Raw genomic sequence first — 25,377 nt, 5'->3', positions numbered from 1 at the left:
AGTTTAATGACCCTTTGGTTTTCTTTTGCAGTACCTAAAAAGTGTTACTGTAAAAACATATACTGATATTAAAAAATGCTTGTAGTAAATTGAATTTGTAAACATTTAAAAAAAAGCTTATAGCTTTTATTCCTGATGATCCTGAATGAGGATGATTCTAATTAAGCACTTTGGATGTTCTGGAGGATCTGTTTTGATTTTATTGTATCAGATGATAGCCCATATCTGTAATTAAAAAAAACTTTAATTAATTAATGAAATTACTATAACTATACACAATACTATAGTATTGTATTATAAATATTATACTATTAGCATAGTATTATTATTTATTGCTTAGATTTTATTTATGTTGGGAGCAACAAACGTCCAAATTATAGAATCGTTGCTGTTTAACGCCCAAAATAATAAGAACAGCAAACGTCCATTTAATATAATATCGTTGCTGTTAAAAAATAATATAAAAGCAGCAAACGTCCAACTTATAATGTTGTTGCTGTTTATACTCAAAAATAATAAAAACAGCAAACGTCCAATTAATAATATCGTTTCCATAAATAATATAAAAGTAGCAAACGTCCAATTAATAATGTCGTTGCCAGAAATAATAAAACAGCAAACGACTAATTAATAATATTGTGTAATAAATCTGTACCTGATAATGTCCATCACCAATGAAGATCCTATTTGAGGACCTTGGATTTTCCAGAAGATCTGTTTTGATATCATTGTACCATTTTGATAAATTGTTGGCCCATATCTGTAATTAAAAGAGACTTAAATCAATTAACGGAATTACTATTTAAAATAGTAATAATTAATAGTAATAATTATAATTATTTATTGTTTAGATTGTATTTCAGTTGAGAACAGCAAACGTCCAATTTACAATATCGTTGCTGTTCATCGCCTAAAATACAGCAGTAAACGTGCAATTAATAATATCGTTGCCAAAAATATATAAAAGCAGCAAACGTCCAACTTATAATATCGTTGCTGTTCATTACCAGAAATAAAAGCAGCAAAAGTCCAATTTAAATATCGTTGCTGTTCATACTCAAAAATAATAAAAACAGCAAACGTCCAATTTATAATATCATTGCCAGATAATGCAATTTACAATATCGTTGCTGTTCATCGCCTAAAATACAGCAGTAAACGTGCAATTAATAATATCGTTGCCAAAAATATAATAAAAGCAGCAAACGTCCAACTTATAATATCGTTGCTGTTCATTACCAGAAATAAAAGCAGCAAAAGTCCAATTTATAATATCGTTGCTGTTCATACTCAAAATAATAAAAACAGCAAACGTCCAATTTATAATATAATTGCCAGATAAATAATAAAAACATTAAACAACAAATAATAATATTGTGAAATATATTTATACCTGATAATGTCCATCACTGATGATAAAACTAATGAGGACCTTGGATGTTTCAGAAGATCTATTTTGATATCATTGTATCTGATGATGGCCCATATCTGAAATTAAAAGAGACTTAAATTATTAATGGAATTACTATTTAAAATAGTAATAGTTAATTATTGTTTTGATTTTATTTTTGTTGAGAACAGCAAACGTCCAATTTATAATTTCATATGCTTGGTTCATACTCAAAAATAATAAAACAATTTATAATATCGTTAGTCCCAAAATAATATAAAAGCAGCCAAACGACCAATTTCATAATATCGTTGTCAAAAATAATATAAAATCAGCAAACGTCCAATTTAATAATATCGTTGCCAAAAATGATAAAAAGAAGCAAACGTCCAATTAATAATATCGTTGTCAAAAATAGAATAAAGCCGCAAAATCCAATATGTAATATTGTTGCCAAAAATGATAAAAACAGCATACGTCCAATTATAAAATATCGTTGCTGTTTATAATAAATAATAAAAACAGCAAACGTCGAATTAATAATATCGTTGCCAAAAATAATAAAAACAGCAAACGACCAATTAATAATATTGTGTAATAATCTGTACCTGATAATGTCCATCACCAATAAAAATCCTAATTGAAAACCTTGGATTTTCCAGAAGATCTGTGTTGATGTCATTGTACCATTTTGATGAATATGGCCCATATCTGTAATTACAAGAGACTTAAATTAATTAAGAGAAAAACTATTAGCATGATAAAAATTAATTATTGTTTAGATTTTATTTCAATTAAAAGCAGCAAACGTTCAATATATAATATCGTTGCTGTTCATAATCAAAATTAATAAAAGCAGCAAACGTCCAATTTATGATATCGTTACTGTCCAACGCCCAAAATAATAAAAACATCAGCAAACGTCCAATATATAATATCGTTGCCAAAATAATAAAAACAGCAAACGTCCAATTTATGTATCGTTGCTGTTCATCACCAGAAACAATCAAAAGAACAAAGATAGCAAACGTCCAATTCATAATACCGTTGCCAAAAATAATAAAAGTAGCAAACGTCTTATGCTTATTTATCTATAGTAGCTAACGTCCCATTCATAATATCGTTGCCAAAATGATAAAAGCAGCAAACGTCCAATTAATATATATCGTTGCCAAAAATATAATAAAGGCAGCAAACAAGCAATTAATAATATTTGTGTAATAAATCTGTACCTGATAATGTCCATCACCAATGAAGATCCTAATTGAGGACAGAGGATGTTCCAGAAGATCTGTTTTGGTGTCATTGTACCATTTTGATGAATTATTGGCCCATATCTGTAATTAAAAGAGACTTAAATTAATTAATAGAAAAACTATTTAGCATCGCATTTAGCATTTAGCAATTATTGTTTAGATTTTATTTCAAATAAAAGTAGCAAACGTCCAAGTTATAATGTCGTTGCTGTTCATACTCAAGAGTAATAAAAGCAGCAAACGTCCAATTTATAATATCGTTGCCAAAAATATAATAAAAACAGCAAACGTTCAATTTATATATTGTGTTGCTACTGTTTAATGACCAAAATAATACAAAACGTCTAATTTATAATATCGTTGCCAAAAATGATAAAAGCAGCAAACGTCCAATTTTTAATATCGTTGCCAAAATAATAAAGTAGCAAATGTCCAATTTAAAATATTGTTGCCAAAAATAATATAAAAACAGCAAATGTTCTATCAATAATATTAATATATTAGTAACATTGTACCTGATGGAGATCTTGATCAAGAATGAATGATGAAGATGAGGATCTTGGATGTTCCAGATGATCTATTCTGATGTCATTGTAACTGATGATGGCCTATATCTGTAATTAAAAGAGACTTCAATTAATTAATAGAAAAACTATTTAGCATAGTAAAAATTATAATTATTGTTTAGATTTTATTTTAATTAAAAGCAGCAAACGTCCAATATATAATATCGTTGCTGTCATAGATAAAAGAAGAGTATATAATATAGTTGCTGTTCATACTCAAAATTAATAATAGCAGCAAACGTCCAATTTATGATATCGTTGCTGTCCAACGCCCAAAATAATAAAAACATCAGCAAACGTCCAATTTATAATATCGTTGCCAAAAATAATAAAAGTAGCAAGTTTATTTTAGTTGAAGACGGCAAGCGTTCAATTTATAATATCGTTGCTGTTCATTGTCAAAAGAATAATAATAATAAAAGCAGCAACATTATGATATCGTTGCCAAAAATAATAATAACAGCAAACGTCCAATTTATAATATCGTTGCCAAAAATAAAAAAAACAGCAAACGTCTCATTAATAATATCGTTGCTATTTATCGCCAACAAATAATAAAATGAGCAAAAGTCCATTTTATATTATTGTTGCCAAAAACGATAAAAACAGCAGTATATTATTATTATTGCAGATACGATTGTAATGTTAAAATTGCAATTGAAAATTTCGTTAGTTGACAGTTTGGCCGCCATTTTGTTTTGGTACAAGACAGAAAAACCTAATGTTATTTTTTTTGCAAAAAAACTGTACAGACCCATTTTTTAGTGCTATTAGATACAAGATATCAAACTTTATCAAATTTTTATTAATAAAACGTCGTTGAAACACTTTATTGTTAAAAACAGAAGAAAACCATTTGTTGTGGTATGGCCGCCATCTTGGATTTTCCAAAAACACAAATTTTAAATTGCGAAAAAAATGCAAAAATCTCAATAAATAATGGGAAAAAGTGCAATAATATTAAATAAACATACACATATTTATCGTAAATCAACAAATACAGCACGCATACGACGTTTTAAAACACGCCAAAATCGTTTGCATCAGAACCTGACGCAGTCACTTATCCTGTTAATAAAACGCAATAATTGCGCAAAATTATATGAAAAAAGAAGTACTCACCATTTTAAATGCACGATGCACACCGGAACACACTTTTTAGACACTGATTTGTTTTAAAATAAATAATATTTACTTATTTGTTGCACTGCACTGCGCGGAGATGTTAACAGTTCGGAGGGTGACACGCTAATGAGCTGCGAGCTGATTAACAGCTAAATTAATAGCTGTCACGCAAATTCAAAATGGCGGATGGTGAGAAAAACATACCTCGGCTCGAAATTTCGATTTAAAACATACTATGCTAAACCAAGTTAAAACACAACACCGCACACTAATTATGCACTTTTGCTTCAGTAATTCAACTTCATAACATAGGATTAGGGATTACGCACCAACAAACAATTTCAAATAAAATCATTGAAACCACACTAAAAATAAAGTTTATCACCATTAATTAACACATTTCTTTCGCTAATTTGAATAAAACCTGGACATTATTTAGCAAACTGCAATGGTGCAATTTTAATAATTATAATTGAGAAGTTTTCAAATCTATTTGTTGAAGTTATGTTTACTTATCTATGAAATGAAGTACACAAAAATTGGTGTAGTGTCACCAACATAAAAAGTAATTTAATTTGTTGCACAATATATATTTAAATAAATGAAATACACATTATATATTAATCATAGATAAAAGAAGAGTATATTAATTATAATTCAAATAAGTATTGCTTAAGCACTCTAAAAATAGTATTATAATATTATATTATATATTTTACATTTTTGTGTAATTTTTTTCTCTCGTATGTCAAAACCAGCACCAACGTTCATTTTGTAAATGCAACAAGTACTTATTATTTAAATTTAAACCTTAGTTTGATTATTTGTGTTTATTGAGAACAAAAATATAAAAACTTGATGCATTAATATAAAGGGTATGTTAATAATTTCTTAGTTCAATAATATTTAGTATACAGTAAGTTTTCTATTTACAACAAGCATATATGCACAATAAGATGTTCTATTTTTGCACATTATCTAATTATAAAATCAACTATATTGAATTTCACCATGAAATTACGCTTATTTAGGTTTAAATGAAGATATTACACACAATCTGTTTACACAGAACAACATAACCATGTTATGACTATAACATTTGCACAAGTACAAAAGCGAGGCAATATATGAAGGATATTTGTATTTACTGATTTAACTGGTAAAAACATAATACATTAATACTATAGGTATGTTAATAATTACTAAATTTATTCATAAAGTTATTAGTATAGGTACCACAATAGATTTTCATCTGCCTTATAAACTTCTCTATCTTCACACGATTATTAATTATAAGAACAACTATATTGAATTTATAATGAAATTAAGTTTATTAAGGTTTAAATGAAGATATTACACACAATCTGTGTACTCGGAACCAAATAACCATGGATACAATTCATAGAAAGACAAAAATGAGCTATTCGTAAAGGATATTTGTACTCGCAGGTATATAAGCCACAATTTGAAGATAAATTACATGAGTTTATTAAGATTATATCATTGAATCAAGAGGAATATAAAAACCTAATACATTAATACAATTGGTATGTTAACAATTATTTAATTCATTCATTAGATTTATATAACAAAACTTATTCATTAGATTTATATATATCTAACAAGCTCCTCTATATTTGCACGATTCACAAATATAACTACAACTATATTGAATTTGTAATGAAATTTAATTTATTTCGGTTTAAATAAAGATATTACACACTAATTTGTTTACTCAGAACAACATAACCATGGATACAATTCATAGAAAGACAAAAATGAGTTATTTATAAAGAATATTTGTACTCACAGATATATCCACAATTTGAAGATAATTTATACAATGAAATTCAGTTTATTTAGGTTTAAATGAAAATATTACACTCAATCTGTGTACTCAGAACCAAATAACCATGGATACAATTAATAGAAAGTCAAAAATGAGTTATTTATGAAGGATATTTGTACTCACAGGTATATTATCCATAATTTGAAGATAATTTACATGTGTTTATTAAAATTTCATCATTGAATCAAGAGTAATATAAAACCTAATACATTAATACAAAGGGTATATTAACAATTACTTAATTCATTCAGAAACTTATTCATTAGTTTAATATAAGTGTAACAAGCTCTTCTGTCTTTGCACGATTAACAAATATAACTACAACTCTATTGAATATATAATGAAATTAAGATTATTTAGGTTTAAATGAAGATATTGTACAGAATCTGTAAATTCAGAACCACATAACCATGGATACAATTCATAGAAAGACAAAAATGAGTTATTTATAAAGGATATTTGTACTCGCAGGTATATAATCCACAATTTGAAGATAATTTACACGAGTTTATTATGATTTTATCATTGATAATACATTATAATACATTAATACAATGGGTATGTTAACTTAATTACTTAATTCATTCAAAAACTTATTCATTAGTTTTTTATATGTCCTAAAAGTTTCTCTATCTTTGCACGATTAACAAATATAACTACAACTATATTAAATTTTGTAAAGAAATTTAGTTTAGTTAGGCTTAAATGAAGATATTACACACCATCTGTGTACTCAGAACCAAATAACCATGAATACAATTCGTAGAAAGACAAAAATGAGTTATTTATAAAGGGTATCTGTATTCGTTGATATAAAATCCACCACGTGATGATCACGTACATCCTCGAATCAAGAGAAATTTGCAATCCTAATACTTAAATACGATCAGTACGTTAATAATTACCTAATTCATTTTAACTATTGTTAATATATAAATAAATATTTAAATAAAATAATTAGAAAAATTACTGCATCAGCAATCAAACAATGTGTTTTTTATGAAAAGAATTTATTATAATAATTAATATGTATAATAAATATTAACTTGTTAAACAAATCTTATATCTAAGGGTTAACAAATACGTGAAGTGTCTTTTAAACATATGATATGGCAACATGAAATTGAACAAATAATATCACATGCAGGTTTAAAACATGGCAAAACATCATCTAAATATTATTTAACAATTTAAATCATTTTTGGCAGATCTCTTAGATTCTGAAAAGAAAAAAAATACAAATAACAATAATATTAATACTTATCATATAATACAAAGAATGTTTTTTACCAGGACACCAAGTCAGATAGTCAAGCTTTGTTGCAGCTTGATATTCTTCCACTAATTCCTGGACAACTTGCCGAGAGTCATCCAATTCTTCAAAAGTATCGTTGAACATTGTCATACCCATGCGCCTGAACTGATCTATAAAAGCTTCTCGTTTCCTTAACTTATCAAACTGACTTATGGCACGGTCAAACAACTAAAAGATAAATAAAATTAGTTTGAATAATCAGATTTTTATATATTTTACTTACAGAGCAAATACTGGTGTGGTTAGCTAACATCAAACCGCTAACTCTATGTGCTGTCTGGACATATGGAGAAGACTTTGACAAGGCTACTTGGATACTAGAAGGGCCCCAAGGTATCCAGTTTATTAATTTACGTTCTCGGATTCGTTGAAGGCTTTTGTGCACTTGTGTAGGGTCTACCTCACCCTAAAAATAGAATAAAGTCAAGAAAATGAATAAAAAAAATTATATATGTACAATTACATTATTATTATATAATTAAAAATATTTTTATTTTAAAAAGTTTTTTAACGGTGGTCAATTATAAATATAACTATAGTTTGGCTTCTATAGAAATCAAACCATATAGAATACTTATCGGAATTTATTAAATAATAGTAATTAAAATTATTAGAAGTTATATAAACACTACTTTGTCTTCGTTTTTCATTTTAATAACAACTGTATAAAAAAACTTATACTCTGTATAAACAAATCTTATATTCTTTAAACACAACTTTGTCTTCCTTTTTAGTTTTAATAATCATTTAGTTTTAATAATCGAATAGAATTTATCAAATCTTTTGAATTTTAATACTTACTTTTTAATTTTAATAAAAAGTATAATTATGTATCAATATATGTTCAATTATTACCTGTATAATATTTAAAATGCTAATATAGCATTGTGATGATAGCCTATCGGGGCTTGTAGAAACCATCATGTTTTTAGGCTGTAGCAATCTTCTCATAACATCCAGCACTGTAGTTTTTCTAACATTTACAGTCTAACAAAAAAAAGAAACAATATTATTATAAACCATTTGTAACTACAAACATGTTAATATTTGTAGCAATGCATAGGAAAAACCATTAACAAAGTTTTATAGCTTAGATTTGTAATCATTACAAATTACAAATTATATTCTTATATATATAATTAATTATTTTACTCACATCATTTTCTGTAGACAATGGTGTGTATCCGGTCATTAAGAAATGTAACCGTGGTGTTGGAATCAGGGGCGCAATTAGTCCAATCAGATCATTATTCATGTAGGAAGGATATCTATAAAATAAATATAATATAATGGAGGGATTTTGTTTTTATTTGTACTTACTAAAAATTTTATGCAGCGTTTAATTACTTCTGAGTTAAAAGTGAGGGCTATGAAAATCAAATTAAAGAAATGAAAATGAGTTAAACAATTATGTAACAATAATAAATAAAAATAGTAATAATAATAATAAATAAATAAAAAAAATAATACAAAAATAATTAAAATCTTAAAACAAAACAATTACTATAACTTACCCTACGGAAAGTTAATACATAAAAGAATTAATAATAATAATAATTTATTTATTTATTTATTTACTTGATAATAATAATAATGATAATAAAGATTATAATACAAAAATAATGGATTTCTAAAACAGACCAAAATTTAGTTTTTTTGAAATAATTTATAAAATTAATTTATAAATAAATTAAATAAATGTATAATAATAATTAATAAAACTAATAAATAAAAATATTAATAATGGCAACGATAATAATAAAAATAATGAATAACTAAAATAATAAAATATGTTTCATGTCTAAATTTGCAAAATTCTAGTATATTTCTTTGTTTTTTAATTTCTTGCTCTAAAATTTATACTTTACCTTAGAGTGGTTGTAGAGACTGACATAATTGTAGAGACTAGAGTATTAATTTGAGTAAACGTAGGATTTTGTATATGCAATCGATCAGTAGCAATTCGATTCAAAGCAGTGTTGTCCAGCACAACGACACAATCAGCAGAAGATGTGAGACGCTTCAAAGTCAACATGGAATTGTAGGGCTGAACAACCACATCACTAAAATGGTAACAGACAAAGATATAATAAAGAAAAGTTAAACGTTAACATATCATAATATTAACCTCATTTCTTCTTGGTTAGGAAAGACACTGTAAGTCTGCACAAGTTTTTTTGGAAATCTGTCTGATAATCTTTCAAGAATATAGGAACCCATTCCGGAACCTGTGCCACCAGCAATGGAGTGACATAAAACGAAACCCTGAAAAAATAGTGTATAAAGTATTTATTAATCCAGAATATTTATAATTATCTTTTGGATACAAATATTAGCTATAAAAATGGAAAAAGTAGGTATTTTTTAAGTAAAACTTCTTTAGGCGCGACTAGAGTGTAAATACGTATAAATACAACGGAAGTGCGTTACGGCAGATAAGAGTAGATAAGAGTCGAGTGCCAATGATTCGTCATTCGCTCTCGATGATATCATTTCTATACGGGTCGATTGTGATTAGTCGTCGTACATATGAATAGATCTGTCGTTGTATGCGTAACGGCATCAACGTTGTGTGCGTACCGATACCAACAAGGAAATCGGCATAGATAAATAAACATTTTTAAGTTACATCGTAGTACAAATCTTGATTTAATGAAAAATGCCTGAATTAGAATGATATTTTAACCTGTTCCTTGAAAATAATAAAACAAATTAAACATTTGTGCCGTGAACTAAACGTAAGTTTATTGATTATAAATTATTTCTATATTATTCATAGTTTCTATAAATCTTTGAAGTTATTAAAATGGAAAAATTTTTTAGGCAAGACAGATATTACAGCTGTTCAAAGAATGAGATTACATTGCCAGTGAAAAAGTAAAAAAAATACAAGCAGTCAACGAATGTTTGTTAATTTTAATTACATGAAGTTCTTCAAACACAATTAGATGACGAGTAAAGTTGCGAAAACAAAATTTGTTTAAGCGTTGTTTAACATAATCCACTGTGTGAATGAATGTTATAGAAGTTATTAATCAGCAATTACTTCATTTCTCTAAAGAAGGTTAATTTCTAAATGCTAATTACAATGACAAACCGATCATGTCATATTTGAAGTATGTCTTTAATTACATTATTGTTTTTAAATATTATACATATTTTTAATGCTATTATAAATATATAATTTATAATTTATCATTATATAAATGTGTATAATGGTTGATTCTAATAAATGTGTGCATCACGAGTGTTACCATATTACTAATGAACATTATTCAAAATTGTTATATGATGTATTTATTTTTACTTAAATATCATCTTGTACAGTAGCAAATAAGTTTTACTTCAATCGCGTGTGAACCTTACGCGCACTCTTTTTGTTTGTTTGTTGGATTCTCATTAAAAATATTGTGTGATCTTTTAAATATCGCTATCAATTTAAATTGTTATTATATAATCTTGTTCCTAATAATCCACTAAGTATTAACCCTTCCCACTCGGATGCCGCCTTCCCATTCGGCATCATATTAATAAAATTCATATAAATTTCAAAATTCGCGAGTAGAAAGGGTTAAAATCAATATATATACACTATTAAACAAATATTGTTAAAAATATTTTTTTATTATCATTTATTACCTCAAGGCTATCACTCCCATCAGCTTCTCGATCAATAATATCAAACACTTCTTCCTGCAATTTATCACCTTGTTGGTAACCAGAAGCCCAATTATTACCAGCTCCACCTCCATCTTTGGACAAAAATATATTTTCAGGATTGTACAGCTTAGCATAATCTGAATTCATTATGGAATGGATGACACGGGGCTCCAAATCCAGCAGCACTGCTCTGGGGATGTAATGGTCATCATCGGCCTGGGATAAAAGAAATATGATAAATGATAATTTTTATTTTATAATAATCATCATCGGCCAGGGATAAAGATATTTATGTATAAAAATTTATGATAAACACAATAATACATATATTTTACATCAGCCTAGGATAAAAAAAATATGATAAATGAATTTATATTTTATAATAATCATCTTTGGCCTTGGATAAAGATATATGTATATAAATAAATGTTAAACATAATAATTTATATTTTTAAATAAACCTAATAATCATCTTCGGCCTGGGATAAAGATATATGTATATAAATAAATAATAAACATAATGATTTATATTTTTAAACAAACCTGGTAAAAGTATACATCTTTTCTGTCAACTCCATCTGTGGCAAAACTTTCTAGAACGCCTGAAGGAGATATGCCGTGTTCTAAACATAATCGTTTCCAGAACTCAAAACCAACTGAAATAATAAAGTATTTATTAATAAAATGAATCTAGTTAAATTAGTATAGAATAGAACTTTATTAAAGCTCAATAAGATCATAATTGAAGGTGTATAAATAATAAGAAAAACTATAAACAAAAAATTATAGTTTGGATTTGTAATTGAGAAGTTGTAACTTTTACAAAAGTTTTGTAATAAGATCACTTATGGCACAAATATTTATAATAAATTATAATATTAGAAGACCATAATTGAAATTGTATTAATCTTAGGAAAAACTATTAATAAAGGATCATAGCTTAGATTCGTAATGATTATAAATCTAAGCTATGATCCTTTACAGGATTACAAATCTAACCTATGATAGTTTGTTATTGTTTTTTCTATGGTTGATACACTTTTAATTATGGTCTTATTATAATAATAAATTATATTATTAGAAACCATAATTGAAATTGTATTAAACATAGGAAGAACCATTAACAAAGGATCATAGCTTAGATTTGTAATCGAGAATTTGTAACTTTTACAAATGTTTTGTAATAATTCTTTTAATCTATGATTAATACAATTTCAATTATGGTCTAATAATACAATCTATTATAAATACTTGTACCATAAGTAAAATTGTATTAATCTTAAGAAAAACCATCAACAAAGAATCATAGCTTAAATTTGTAATCGAGAAGTTGTAACTTTTACAAAAATTTTGTAATACTTATGGCACTTAAGTGGTTATTGTTATAAACTTGTGGGAAATAGTAAATACATTATTATGAAAGATATATTAATCTGAATGGCACAAAATTTGTCAAAATTTGTAATGATCACAAATCTAAGCAATGATCCTTTTTTAATGTTTTTTCTATGATTAATACAATTTGAATTATGGTCTTATAATTATAATTAATTATTTTATTAGAAAACCATAATTGAAATTGTATTAATCCTGGAAAAAACATTAACAAAAGATCATAGCTTAGATTTGTAATCGAGAAGTTGTAACTTTTACAAAAGTTTTGTTACTATTTCACTTATGACACGAATATTTATAATAAATTATATTATTAGAGAAGACCATAATAGAAATTGAATCATTCATAGGAAAAACTATTAATAAAGGACCATAGCTTAAATTTGTAATCGAGAAGTGGTAACTCTTACAAAAATTTTGTAATACTCTTGGGACTTAAGTAGTTATTGTTATAAACTTGTGGGAAAAGTAAATACATACATTATAAAAAATATATCAATATGACTGGCACAAAAAATGTCAAAAACTTTATGATAAATAGGTGAAATTATAATAAAGTCCTGTCAACGGTTGTTTTAGTATTACCATTGTTTATTAGTAAACAAATTGATTGATTTATTGTTTATTAGTAAACAAATGGTGAATTGACAGAATTTGGTTATGTTTTCCAAAAATCTATGAACAAGCTTTAAACTACATAATATACATAATTTTACATAGAATTTCATAAATAAATCACATAATTCTCAAAACAACCTCAAAACATTCAAGTATTTATCATTTATCACATTTATCATAAATCAATTAACATCTGACATCTGATACAAAATCACACAAATGCACAAAAATATATAATTATTTGTAAAATATAATTTATACTTTGGTTTCCGCACTGCCCCAACTGCAAAGTTATCATTTCACTCGGCATCTTGCTTTATTTATTTATATTTTATTAATAATTAAAGATAACTTATGCAAAAACAACGACCGTTCATGTTGTTTTGACAGCTTGTATTTCTTGAGCAGGTTAACCAACCGTACAAAGATTTCTGAACAATATTTGATTTATTTTTGAATTTACTTTATTTAGTAATTTAAATTAATTTAGAATCTAACATGTTAACTAAATAATAATAAAAACAAATAAACAATCACATTTTGATGATAATGAAATTGAAGTATAAAAATTTGTTGGAGCAAAAATTTTGTGCAGCCAACATAAAATGTACAGCTGAAGTTATCGTTGAAATTCAAATTTAAAATATAGAATAAAATGTAATTTAAAAAAAGTAGTTTAAAATGTTATCTTTCTTAAGATAAACTTCCCAATATCTCTTATTATGATCTTATATCTTATGATCATATGCATTTGAACTTAGAACATACACGTTGCATGTTGGAAGCACAATTCCAATTATTCCAATTATTAACACATTTTTATAACTACATGTAGTCCAAATTTAAATGTATTTCTTAGGCCTATGATATTTGTTAAGACTATGAGCTCTATCTCTATTCAAGGTTCGTTAAAATAGTCAAAACAAATCGTTTAAATATTGTTTATTTGTTTAAATGAGTTGTTTTAGAGGAGTAAATACACTTTAAGACTCTAGGGTGTATAAACAAAGATTTATTAAATATAGATTACACCATAAACTCTTCTTTTATCTATGGATTGCACTTTATAAAATCAGAAATGCATAAGATAGAGTCCAGAGATTAAAGAAGCATAAGAAGAGTGAAAAGAAGAAAACAACAGTTTTTTCATCTTGCTTCGGGTATCTATGTGTCTCTAGGTGGAGAGTAATTAGAGTGAGAAGCAGAAAAGAAGAATCTCTTAATATTTCTTCGAGCGTCTTTGTGTCTCTATGAGACTCTTTATCTAGGATAGATAGATGGTACAAAGAGTGAGAAGTAGGAAAGAAGAGTCTCTCAAATCTTTCTTCAGGCATCTTTGTGTCTCTATGATACTCTTTATCTAGGATAGATAGATGGTAAAAAAAGTGAGAAGTAGGAAAGAAGACTCTTAATCTTTCTTCAGCATCTTTGTGTTTCTATTATACTCTTCGTCTATGATAGAGTCCATAGATAAAAGAAGAGTAAGAGGAGTAAAAAGTAGAGAACAAAAGTTTCTTAATCTTTCTTCGGGCATCCATGTGTCTCTATGAAACTCTTCGTCCAAGATAGAGTCCATATTTAGAAGAAAAGTAATAGGTGTAGGAAGTAGAAAACAAAAGTTTCTTTATCTTTCTTTGGTGTCTTCTTGTCTTTATGATACTCTTCGGCTAGAATAGAGTCTATAGATTAAAGAAGAGTATGAAGCAGAAGACAAGAGTTTCTTCATCTTCTTCAGGTAGCTTTGTGCCTCTTTGATACTGTTCATCTAGAATAGATACCATAGATAAAAGAAGAATAGGAGATGTAAAAAGTGGAGAACAAGACTTTCTTACTCTTTCTTCAGATATCTTCTTGCTTCTATGATACTCTTTGCCTAGGATAGAGTCCATATTTCAAAGAAGAGTAAGAGGAGTAAGAAGTAAAAAACAAGAGTTATCTTTCTTCGGGTATCTACTTATCTTTATTATCTCTTTGTCCAGGATAGAGTTCATATTTAAAAGAATAGTAAAAGGAGTAGGAAGTAGAAAATAATAGATTCTTTATCCTTCTTCGGGTATCTTCTTATCTCTATAATACATTTCGTCCAGGATAGAGTCCATATTTAAAAGAAGAATAAGAGAAGTAGGTAACAAGAGTTTCTTCATCTTCTTTGGCCATCTGCGTGTCTATGATACTCCTTGTCCAGGAATATAGAGTCCTAAATGCCCTAGTGATGATAATTACAAAGAACCCCCATAATGCAACACACAATGGAAAATACATATTGCAAATGAGTCCGAATGTTAATTTGTGTTTATTTCATTAAAATCTTTCCTATTTACTTACCAGAGTCTCTACAAAATGCATTTTTATTTCCTTTCTGTAAAATTATATATCAATTCTTGCTCACGTTTCATGAACCAAAAATATCCATTATCTAGTGACTTATTTTATTTATATAGTTTAAATATAATAGATTTTTACTTTAGGTAGTTAATAATTGCAAAGTGTTTCTACTAAATCACTAATATTTGTATTCAAAAAAAATTACACAAAATACATACATTTATATTGTTCCACAATTAGTTAAAGCATTTCTATTTTGTCTAAGGACACATTTCATTTCCAACACTAATATATACACAGTTATTAATAAAAATAATGTTTCTTTATAATAATTAACCTCTTGTATCAATTTCCATCTTGCAGTTTCAGTGCTGTGACACACTTTGATATATATGGCATCGTATTAGCCTTCGATTGCACCCCCATTCTAAACAACGTTTGCAAAATCAGCAAACTATGTTCTTGTAAACAAATTATATAATCCTGAATCCTTTCCAAGCTGCTGGTTCTAATATCAGGATCACTAGACTTCAAACTTGTCATTAAAGATGTGAAGCATATATTTGTGCAGGGTAAACTCTGCGGTGAATATTTTAGATGTCTCAACAACAAGGTGTGGCTTAAGTTACGTACATTTTGGCTTGTAGAATTTATTAATGCACAAATAGGCTCTATTATTTTGATTAACAATTCAGGTTTTTTGTTTGTTATGTGATCTAGTTCCTGTAAAGCTGCTATGACTTCATCAACTTGCACTTTTGATAAAGAGTTTGCTAAAGTGTTGAATTGTATTGGGCAAGGTTCTGCTTGTACAGGTAGAATGTTCATGGTGACCATTCCCATCTCCAAACACATTTCTTCGATGTTGTTTTTATGTGCTTTGTGCTGGTGTAAAAGGCTGACACCGTTTGCAATGTTCTTTAAATTTTGTAAGTGTGGTAATGTTATGTGTAAATCTTGTAGAGTACTGGAATGTGTTTTTATATAACCCAAAGCACGTTTTGGACAATAGTTTATATAATTTTGTAACAAATTAAAGAATCTAACAGCTAAGTTTGTTAAATCTTTGATAAAACTTATGTGTCTTCTAAACAAGTTGATGTACAATGAAATTATGATTTCTAAATCTTTTTGATGCTCTTTTCTAAACAACATTGGTGTCAACAACTCCAAAATACCTATAATATGATTAAACAAAGCTAAATGATACCTGCTTCTAAATTGTGCAAACTCCAAATGTATCCTGCCTTGCAACGAGCTAGCAATCATCGACAGGTGTCTCAAAACAATATTTGGATGCACTGCTGATACTTTTCTGGCCAGCATATCTAAGTCCTGAGACTTTCGATGCCAATCTTTGAGTAAAGGGGTTGATGATAAAGCTGTGAATATAGATTGGCACATTGTATCAATTTTACAACTCGTTACAGAATGTTTAACATCAGTATTGTTCACCACAAAGTTTAAACCAGGTTGGTACAAAACTATAACAGGCATTATCATGTACAATTGGATCAAAAATTGTGCAACAACTCTGCGTCTTTCAATTTCTATGTCTTTACGGACCAGCTGCATATACAAATACTGCACAATAACTTTGACAATATGCTGATCGTTCCGCATGCAATGCAAAAGCAAAGGCAACCTCAAATCAATTCTTTTGATCACATCATCTTTGGTGCCTGTTTTGTAAAAACACAAAGCTTCTAGCAAAGCGTAATCCAAGACTGTCAAAATTTTGTGTATTGACAATTCCAAAACATCTTCTGTAGGATTACGTTTGGAAATAACTTTGTCACGGCCTTGCCAAAGTTTTGGATTAGATATTAAAGTCATTAGGAAGTCTAAAACTGCTGAAGAGTCGTAATCTAAATAAGTTTTTGATAATAGGAAATTTACGCAATGTGCTAACGTGGACCAATTGGCCTGGTGCGTTAATAAAGTAAGTAAATACGGTCTGAAGCCCTTTTTATCAGCTTTGCTGCTAAACAACAAGTCCATTTGCACTTTGGAATTGGAATTAACCATGTTAGGTTCGATTGCAGCAACCCAATCGATCAACATGCCGTTCTTTTGACTGCGTTCAATCTGCGTTTTGAAGTCACTTTGGGAATCCAAGTCACTATCATCTTCTAACAACCAGGAACAAATACAATCAACAATTTGTGAATCTTGTACATCATTGTTAGCCTTATTTAAAACTAAATCTTTTATATAAGACTCCAAATTTTCGATAGGGGTTGTTTTTAAATTTGTTATTGTGTTGATACCACTTTTCGGCGCATCATTTTGCAAAATGGTGTTTCTTAACAACCGGTACAACACTTCGCTGGTGTCAAACATGACGTTCGTTTTAATAATCGCTTTATGAAAAATACAAAATAGCAAGTCTTTAACAAACTCCGAGCTGTTGGATAGTAATAAATGAAACAACGATAACAACAACGGCGATTTCACAACGAACAAACTCAGCAACCTGTCATCATCCAAGTCTTTTATAAATTTCAAAACCTGAAACAAAACAGAATTGGCCCTCAAAGTCTTTTCCTTCTGTTCCACGGCTATTTTCCTCAAAATCCAACTGGTGTATTCTGTAGAACTATTCGGTTGTTCAAACAGCATCTCGTTAAGAACAGAACGTAAAGATCTTTGTTGCATTTTTGGTTTGCAGAAGACAGGATTTTTGTGAATATAAGATGTAATGTCGATGTCTTGAAGACGTTTTAATAAAATTATGGGATACTTCTCTTCTTTGATGTTGCAGACTCGGAGGAAAACTTTGCCATCAGCTACTCCTCTCATGTGTTGGACAGCTATGCACATGCCGATGAAGGGCTTACCATTTTCCATAATCTGGAAAGGAATAATATCATAAACTAGCTGTAAGTGGAATTCTGTCTTAAGGCAATTAAGTGCCTTAAGGCAAATTGCTGGAACTTCCCGCACCAAAAATTATTATTTTTTTAAAAACGATTGACATTTTTAGAAAAAATTTACTTCGAAAAAATAAGATAATTGAGAAACTATAAATTAAATAATAATGTTTTCTTTATTTTGGGATATTTTGGAAGATCTGAACTTTTTTTCAAAGCAATCGTACTGCTTTAACTGCATAGAGACAAAATGTCAAAGCGCGTAAGCGCCGCGTCGCCGTCTAACGAATAAACATTGGTACGGAACCCATAGGAATGCAAACAAAATTCATACTTATTGTTAAAATCTCTATAAAATATCTGATAATTTTATGTGCATATGTCTAATGATCATTTTTGACCGCCAAATGGCATTTTTTTTACTTTTTTCATTAGATCTCCGAAACCGCTAGACCTGCCCTCATGAAAATTTGATCAATTCTTCATCTTGTCAATACAAGTCAAATGTTTTTTGAATTATTAAAATCGGACACTCCGTTTTCTTAAAAACTGAGTTACCGTTTTCGGCACTTTTTGCCCCGTATCTTTGGAACCGCTGGACCTGCCTTCGCCAAAAACTAATCAGCACGTCTCCTTATCAATACGAATCGTATGCTTTTTGAATTATTCAAATCGGTTGATCCGTGTTCCCGAAATCGTCGACGAAAATTTGTATCCGCACATACATACACACACGTACATACATACACACACACACACACACATACATCCATTTTTTCTAAGGTATGCTAAAATGTTCAGAAACCTCTGAAACGTAAAGATATATAAAAAATTTTATTTTCGATTTTTTTGCGATTACTATAACTTGCCCTACGGGAAGTTAAAAATAAATATAAAGTCTAGTTGTAAGTGGCATTTTGCCTTAAGGCGAGTTGCATAAACTTCCATACATAATCATAATCAACTTAATCAATAAGAATTGAGATTCAGCTATTTAAGTAAAATGAAAAAATGAGAGCTGAAACTTGGTTTTTCTGCTAATTACAAAGAAACGGCTCGGCAGATAGTCGCACAAAACTGGTAAACGCTAGTCTTCATAGGAGTTACATCGAATTTTTGAAATCGGTTCAGCCGTTTCTGAGAAACAGCCCGGCCAATCTTCAACAAATACTTATTAGCACGATTCTCAACTGATATCTTTCGTTTAAATTTTTAAAATCGGTGAAGAATTTTCGCGAGAAATGTTGCATTTATCTGCTAATTATAACGAAACGTCTTTGCTAATCATGGCGCCAAACAAATCAACGAGCGTCCTGGCTAAATTTTATCAAATTTTATGAAATCGGTGCAAACCGCGTACAAATTGATCAAATTTCATCACACACATTTATCAATTTCGGAATTACTGGAAACATTGACAAAATATAAAAATAGACATCGAATTTTCTGATAAAAAAGGGCAGTTAATAAAAAAAACTTGGTCTTCAATTAAAAAAAACTCCTCTCCTACCTGTCCAGCACAAGCTGCCTGTTCGCTAGCAGCCCAATTATCAAGCACCTTCAAACATTTGCCCATGGACTGCAACGAGTAACCAAATGATTGCATAAACATCAACAGCTGAACTGGTCTGATAGATCTAAGACTTGCATCAACCAATCTCTGGACAGGTGATTGAACCATCCTCAAAAGAATCCAATCAGGATAGAGAGAAGTCTCTTTTATTTCATTGCTTGTTGCATCATAGGTAAAACCTGGCAAATGTTTAACAGATATAAGAAAATAAAATTAATATATTGTATGTGATTTATCTCCTACCTCTGGGTACTAGTTTAAGGTCTGCAGGAAACCAAGCATCGAGCAGCATCTCATTAAGACTCCTATCACCTCCATCGTACGTCAGCAGCAAAATCATGGCATGAACAACATTCAAAACCATAAAACATTCCTCACCTGTACTCCATTTAATCAAATAAACGTCTTGAGCATCCTGAGGAAACACATTAGTCTCGTCTCCTCGCGGTATTTTTACCCTGTTCAAATAGCTACAGTACAAAGTGAGCAGAGAAGTTTTAGCTTCTTCATTTAGTTCTCTGTTAGTCATAATGGAATTCATTAAAATTACTCTTTCGACTACCAGCTGGGCCAAGTCAAGAACTAGCTCTGACATTTCTTCTTCAGAGCAAGTCGTGGTGTGTTGGGCTAAGAAACGAAGATAATGGACAATGTTTTCAGGGATCATGTCAATTTGACAGGCTGCTCTGAGGGCGGTTATTACCTGGAAGAAGATAACACAATGATAATAACTGATACAATAAGGGTAGTTATGTTTTATTTATTACCTGCATCCGGATATGTTCAAAATGAGGCACCATTGGCAGCTGCTTAATCAGCCATCCACTCCCTCTTGCCTCTTCTGTGCTAACACAACTCAAAAGCATCTTAAGTCCCTTAACCGACTGCATCCTGGATGACTTTTGAGGAGAAGCAAGTCTTCTCAAGAAATAATCCAACACCTCACAAGCGGTCTGCGGTGAACACTCCGGATTGGTCACCAGTTCTTGTAAGTGATGAAGTAATTGAATGTGTTTATCCTGGTTTCCTCCTGCAGGACTCAACAAGAACTCACACAAGCACTGGACTGGTAATAAAGAAACACTTTCCGAGTTTTCAACCAACTCTGCAAGCCAGGGCATGCTTTGAGAGTTTCCTTGGCGTTGGATGATGTCCATTAGAAAATCTGGTTCTCTGGACCGACAGAATAAGTGACCCAGGTTATGTGTTTTGTTCAAAAGTGCTAAGTTTTCCAAAACGTTTGATGTTGGTTTTCTTGGAGGACCTGTAGGGTCATAACGCATCAATTGGTTTACCAAAAGACTCGTTTCTTCCGTAATTTTCATTTGGGTAGTAGCAGCAGCTAAATGAGTTTCTAATTCTATTATTTCCTGTTTTTCTAAGCGCTCGATCTCGCGTTCCTCAGGAAAGTTTTGGCCGCACAAAGATGTTGGCGGAGGATACACAAATTGGTTTGTGATACACATTTCCATTAAAGTCCTTAAAATAGGATATTGCTCCCAACAAACGACTCCTATAGACATTGGATTGTGAGCTGCTAAAATTAAAACAATACCCCAAGCTTTCCAATAAGGCACCGTCACAGCTAATGTGGGAGGTGAATAGCCGTAAGGCAAAGTTATGTTGTCTGGATAATGATATTGTGTCAGTCTAAACAAGTTGTCAATTATTTCAACTTTATCAAAGTGCATTAAAGGTAAATAATCTTGTGTCAGATCCCCTGAACGCTTAACCATCTGTTCACAGATTTCCAAAGCATCCATTGGAGGCATTGGACAAGATTTCTGTTGCCCAATCTTACACAACCTCAATAAAGTGTTCTGGTGCACACGAACTTCCCCAACCAACTTAAAAAACAAACCGCGTTCAGACTCCGGAGGCCAAGTATCAATTTTAACATAAGGCTCGTAATTATTTTCTAAAAACAACAATTTTCGTATGTGCCCTAAATATTCTGGTGTAGGCGGTTTATACAAACCAGGAACTACTTTCTCCATCCAACGTATTGCCTCAAATTGGATCCTTGACACTTGCAATTGATACGATTGCAAAACATTCAAGTCTTTTTTATCTCCACGAGAGCATGAACTGGAAGCTTCTTTTACTTGTGGTGAGATTCCTAGAAGCATGCAGAGACAGAATAAGTCTGAGATGGATGAGAGTACACGGTCACGAGCGTCGAAGTTTTCTACATTGGTGTTGAAAGCTCTGTCTTTGGAAACAAGAGTGAAACAAAATAGGTATAAGTTAACGTCGTATCTTAAAGCGCGGACGAGTTCTCGCAGGAATAATCTCAAAGCACGCAAACAGTCGTCACGATTTAATAAGTATTCTTTGTAGATTTCTGCTAAAGCAACAGGAGCTTTGTCCGGTTGTTCTTGGAACATCAAAACAACCATAGAGATGTTGTTTGGGTTTCTAGCGTTCGAGAACTCGTTGAATATTGTATGCTTCATTAACAAATTCATAATTTCAACGTTTTCTTTAACAATAGCTTTTAAACAACTTAGATAACTGTTGCACAAAGGTTTTGTTTTAAGTCTAATCTTGACATACTGTATGACAACTTCTATATCCTTCTGTGTCTTTGTTCCAAAATTATAACATAAATAAGCCAGCAACTCCTGAGCTGGCTTCATCAATTTAGCATTGTGCAACCAAACTTCCAACCTGGACACTGCTAATAATCTAATCTCCACCAAACCACAAGCAGCTGACATCAACTTCAATGTGTTCTTGGTAACAAAATCAGTTGGAGACGTTCTTTTATTTATAGAATCTTTGAGCATCTCAACCATGTATGTCTCGATACCATCACAATTCGCGTATCTCTTCATAATCCTTGCCTCGATGTCCTGACTTTGTTTTAAAGGCATCGGTGAGTTCTCGCTTGATTCGTCGTCGGACATTGTTAAAGGTGAGCTTACGCCTGATACAACTAAACCGCTTTTAGCAACCTCTGTTGCTTCATTTTGCAACAAATGTTGAGCTGGTATGATTGTATTAAAAGCTGTAAGCACATTTCCGACAAACAATTTGCAATCGTCGTGATCCACCCAAGCTCTTTCATTTAAAGCATCTTCTACATAGCACTTAACAAAATTAATAGGCCAGTCTTTTTTGTCTTGATATGCTCGAGCTAATAAGTTAGCAGCTAAAACTGGCACTTGCAAGTTTGTCCTGGTTTTGATATTGGTATTTGATTCACGTTTCAACAAACTGCACAAGGCTGATGTAATCGTGCTATTCAGGAATATTTTAGGTCTCAATTTACCTAAATAGCACAACCCGAAGTACAAAACCGAATCAAACTTCCACCTGGGACTTTTCATTAATTTTAAAGCCCCACAAATGGTATTGACAACAGTCTCAGTTTGATTATCATCATGAGCTTGTAGAACTAAAATAACTAATTCAGGAGCTTCAAATTCAGCCGTATGAGCCTCCCAGGGTTCTACAACAGGCGCAGTGACAGTCGAAGCGCTTTGGGGTAAAGGTCTAGTTAGAGCAGTTACTAATTTTGGTTTTTTGGAAGGCACCGCACTAGCGCTCGACGCTGGGGCTTCACGTTTGCTAGCAATTAGGGAAGAGACTTTACTAGAGCTTGAGGAGTCCCATTGGGGTTTGGAAATAGGCATTGACGTATTGCGTTTGTCTGAAATATCTTTGGAAGAGCTTGACGACTGCTTGGAACCCAAAGCAAACAAATCTCCTGCATGGTGGGATAATTTAGATTTACCCGAACGTTGGGAAGGGTTTAATTTACGATCCATTTTTAACAACTGTTTTTATCTGAATTACTTTTATCGATTTAATATTTAATGTGCCGCAAGTTCGCTGTATCATAAATTTCTTTTGAATTTTGATGCTTTTCTATATAATCAAGAGGTAACATCAAATCTTCATCACGATACTCAACATCACATAAGTACAAACCATGAGGTGGCATTGATCTTACACTGGTACACCAGGAATATGGTGAGGGAACTTGAAGCATCGTAATGACATCTTGTTCAGTTATTCTGTGCTGTGCGACTGCTAATAAGACTCCTACCATGCGCCTCACCTAAAGGGAGAAAAATAAACAACATATAAACTAATTGCCTTAAGTTGCTTTTGTTTCCCAATATGTATAATTATAATCATATTTAGGCAATATTCAACTGTTAATTAAAAAATATTTTTTTCTGTAATTGGCGTATTTCAAACGTACTTATACTATTTGTTAAAAATATTTTGTTTAACACATTTGATGTTCTTAAAATACAGTTAATTTTTATTATTAAGTGTGGACGTCAACTATAATCAGTAGCTACCTACAAAGCACCAAAGAATGTACATATGCTTCAGCATAGATTCTAATTGGAATCCCTTAAGCACACAGCGAAATTCGAAGGCCTATAATATTTTAGTATGTTATTTTAGATTACGAAATCTATTTTTATACAAAGTTACACCAAAATCATTAAAAAATCCAACATTTAATTACGAAGAAACGGCCCTGCCGATCTTTAGCAGAAACGCGATTCCCAACCAATGTCTTTTGAACAGTTTTAAAATTGTTTCAAAATTGTGCACTAAAGCGTGGACAACAATTTTTACACTGTTTTGCTAATTATAAAGAAACGGCTCCGCAGATCGGCGCGCAAAACTAATCGATGCTAGTTCTTGTCGAGATACATCAAATGGCTATTACATTTTTAAAATCGGTCCAGTCGGTTTTTGAAAAAAAAACGTCGATAAGTCAAAAATCGGCTCACATACACACACATACTTTTCCAATTTTGGTCTCATTTGATTTAAAAAATAAACTAGTTGTGCATGGCATCGTGCCTTAAGGCAAATTGCTGGAACTTCCCGTAACAAAAACTAAAACTTTTAAAAATCCTGAGCTTGTAGAACAAAAATAACTAATTCAGGAACTTTTAAAAAATCTTAAAATGTTCTTTAAAACATTGAAAAAATAAAATTTTTGCAAACTTTGAAATTTTTGAAAAAAAAAAAGACTTTTTTGAACAATTTGAATTTTTTTTTATAATTTGAATTTTTTTGAAAATTTTGAACTTTTTTAATGATCATTTCTGACCGCGAAATGGCATTGTTTTTTACTTTTTTTACTAGATCTCCGAAAACCCTAGAACTGCCTTGTTGTTCATTCCGTCAATACAAGTAAAATGTTTTTTGAATCATTCAAATCAGACGCTCCGTTCTCTTATAAACTCGATTTCTATGGCTGGACCTGCCTTTGCCAAAAACTAATCAGCACATCTCCCTATCAATAGAAATCAAATAATTTTTTAATCATTCAAATAGGTTGGTCCGTGCGCCCGAAAACGTGGACGAAAAATTGTATCCATACATACATTTTTTATAAGGTATGCCAAAATGTTCAGAAACCTATGAAACGTGAAGATATGCAAAAAATTTCAATT

The 25,377-nt window shown here is 30.3% G+C and overlaps 3 protein-coding genes across 3 annotated transcripts in view; all 3 read right to left on the bottom strand.

Annotated features, from left to right (window-relative positions):
* Positions 1–7,269: 7,269 nt before the first annotated feature.
* LOC113373001 (tubulin gamma-2 chain-like) lies at positions 7,270–13,558 on the bottom strand. Its single transcript, XM_026613343.1, has 10 exons — positions 13,436–13,558; positions 11,705–11,817; positions 11,141–11,377; positions 9,630–9,766; positions 9,370–9,564; positions 8,658–8,769; positions 8,357–8,488; positions 7,725–7,907; positions 7,477–7,669; positions 7,270–7,406 (listed from the first exon to the last, which is right to left on the bottom strand). The coding sequence occupies exons 1-10, from the start codon at positions 13,482–13,484 to the stop codon at positions 7,369–7,371; spliced, it is 1,389 nt and encodes a 462-aa protein (XP_026469128.1). The 5' UTR covers positions 13,485–13,558; the 3' UTR covers positions 7,270–7,368.
* Positions 13,559–15,732: 2,174 nt separating this feature from the next.
* On the bottom strand, positions 15,733–23,718 carry LOC113362941 (integrator complex subunit 1-like). The gene is made up of 4 exons (XM_026605435.1): positions 20,713–23,718; positions 20,189–20,648; positions 19,883–20,124; positions 15,733–18,352 (listed from the first exon to the last, which is right to left on the bottom strand). The coding sequence occupies exons 1-4, from the start codon at positions 23,716–23,718 to the stop codon at positions 15,845–15,847; spliced, it is 6,216 nt and encodes a 2,071-aa protein (XP_026461220.1). The 3' UTR covers positions 15,733–15,844.
* Positions 23,719–23,756: 38 nt separating this feature from the next.
* Positions 23,757–25,377, bottom strand: part of LOC113362940 (tubulin gamma-1 chain-like) — a 9,268-nt gene continuing 7,647 nt past the window's right edge. The window contains exon 8 of the mRNA XM_026605434.1: positions 23,757–24,011. Coding sequence (XP_026461219.1) covers positions 23,757–24,011 — 255 coding nt within the window. The remainder of the gene's footprint in view (positions 24,012–25,377) is intronic.

The sequence above is a fragment of the Ctenocephalides felis genome, unplaced genomic scaffold, assembly GCF_003426905.1.
Source record: "Ctenocephalides felis isolate EL2017-DRISC unplaced genomic scaffold, ASM342690v1 CF-g0.4_SCAFFOLD_00845, whole genome shotgun sequence".
NCBI classification, from domain to species: Eukaryota; Metazoa; Arthropoda; class Insecta; order Siphonaptera; family Pulicidae; genus Ctenocephalides; species Ctenocephalides felis.
Note: the sequence above shows the minus strand (reverse complement) of the source record. Positions and strands in the feature narration are given on the sequence as shown.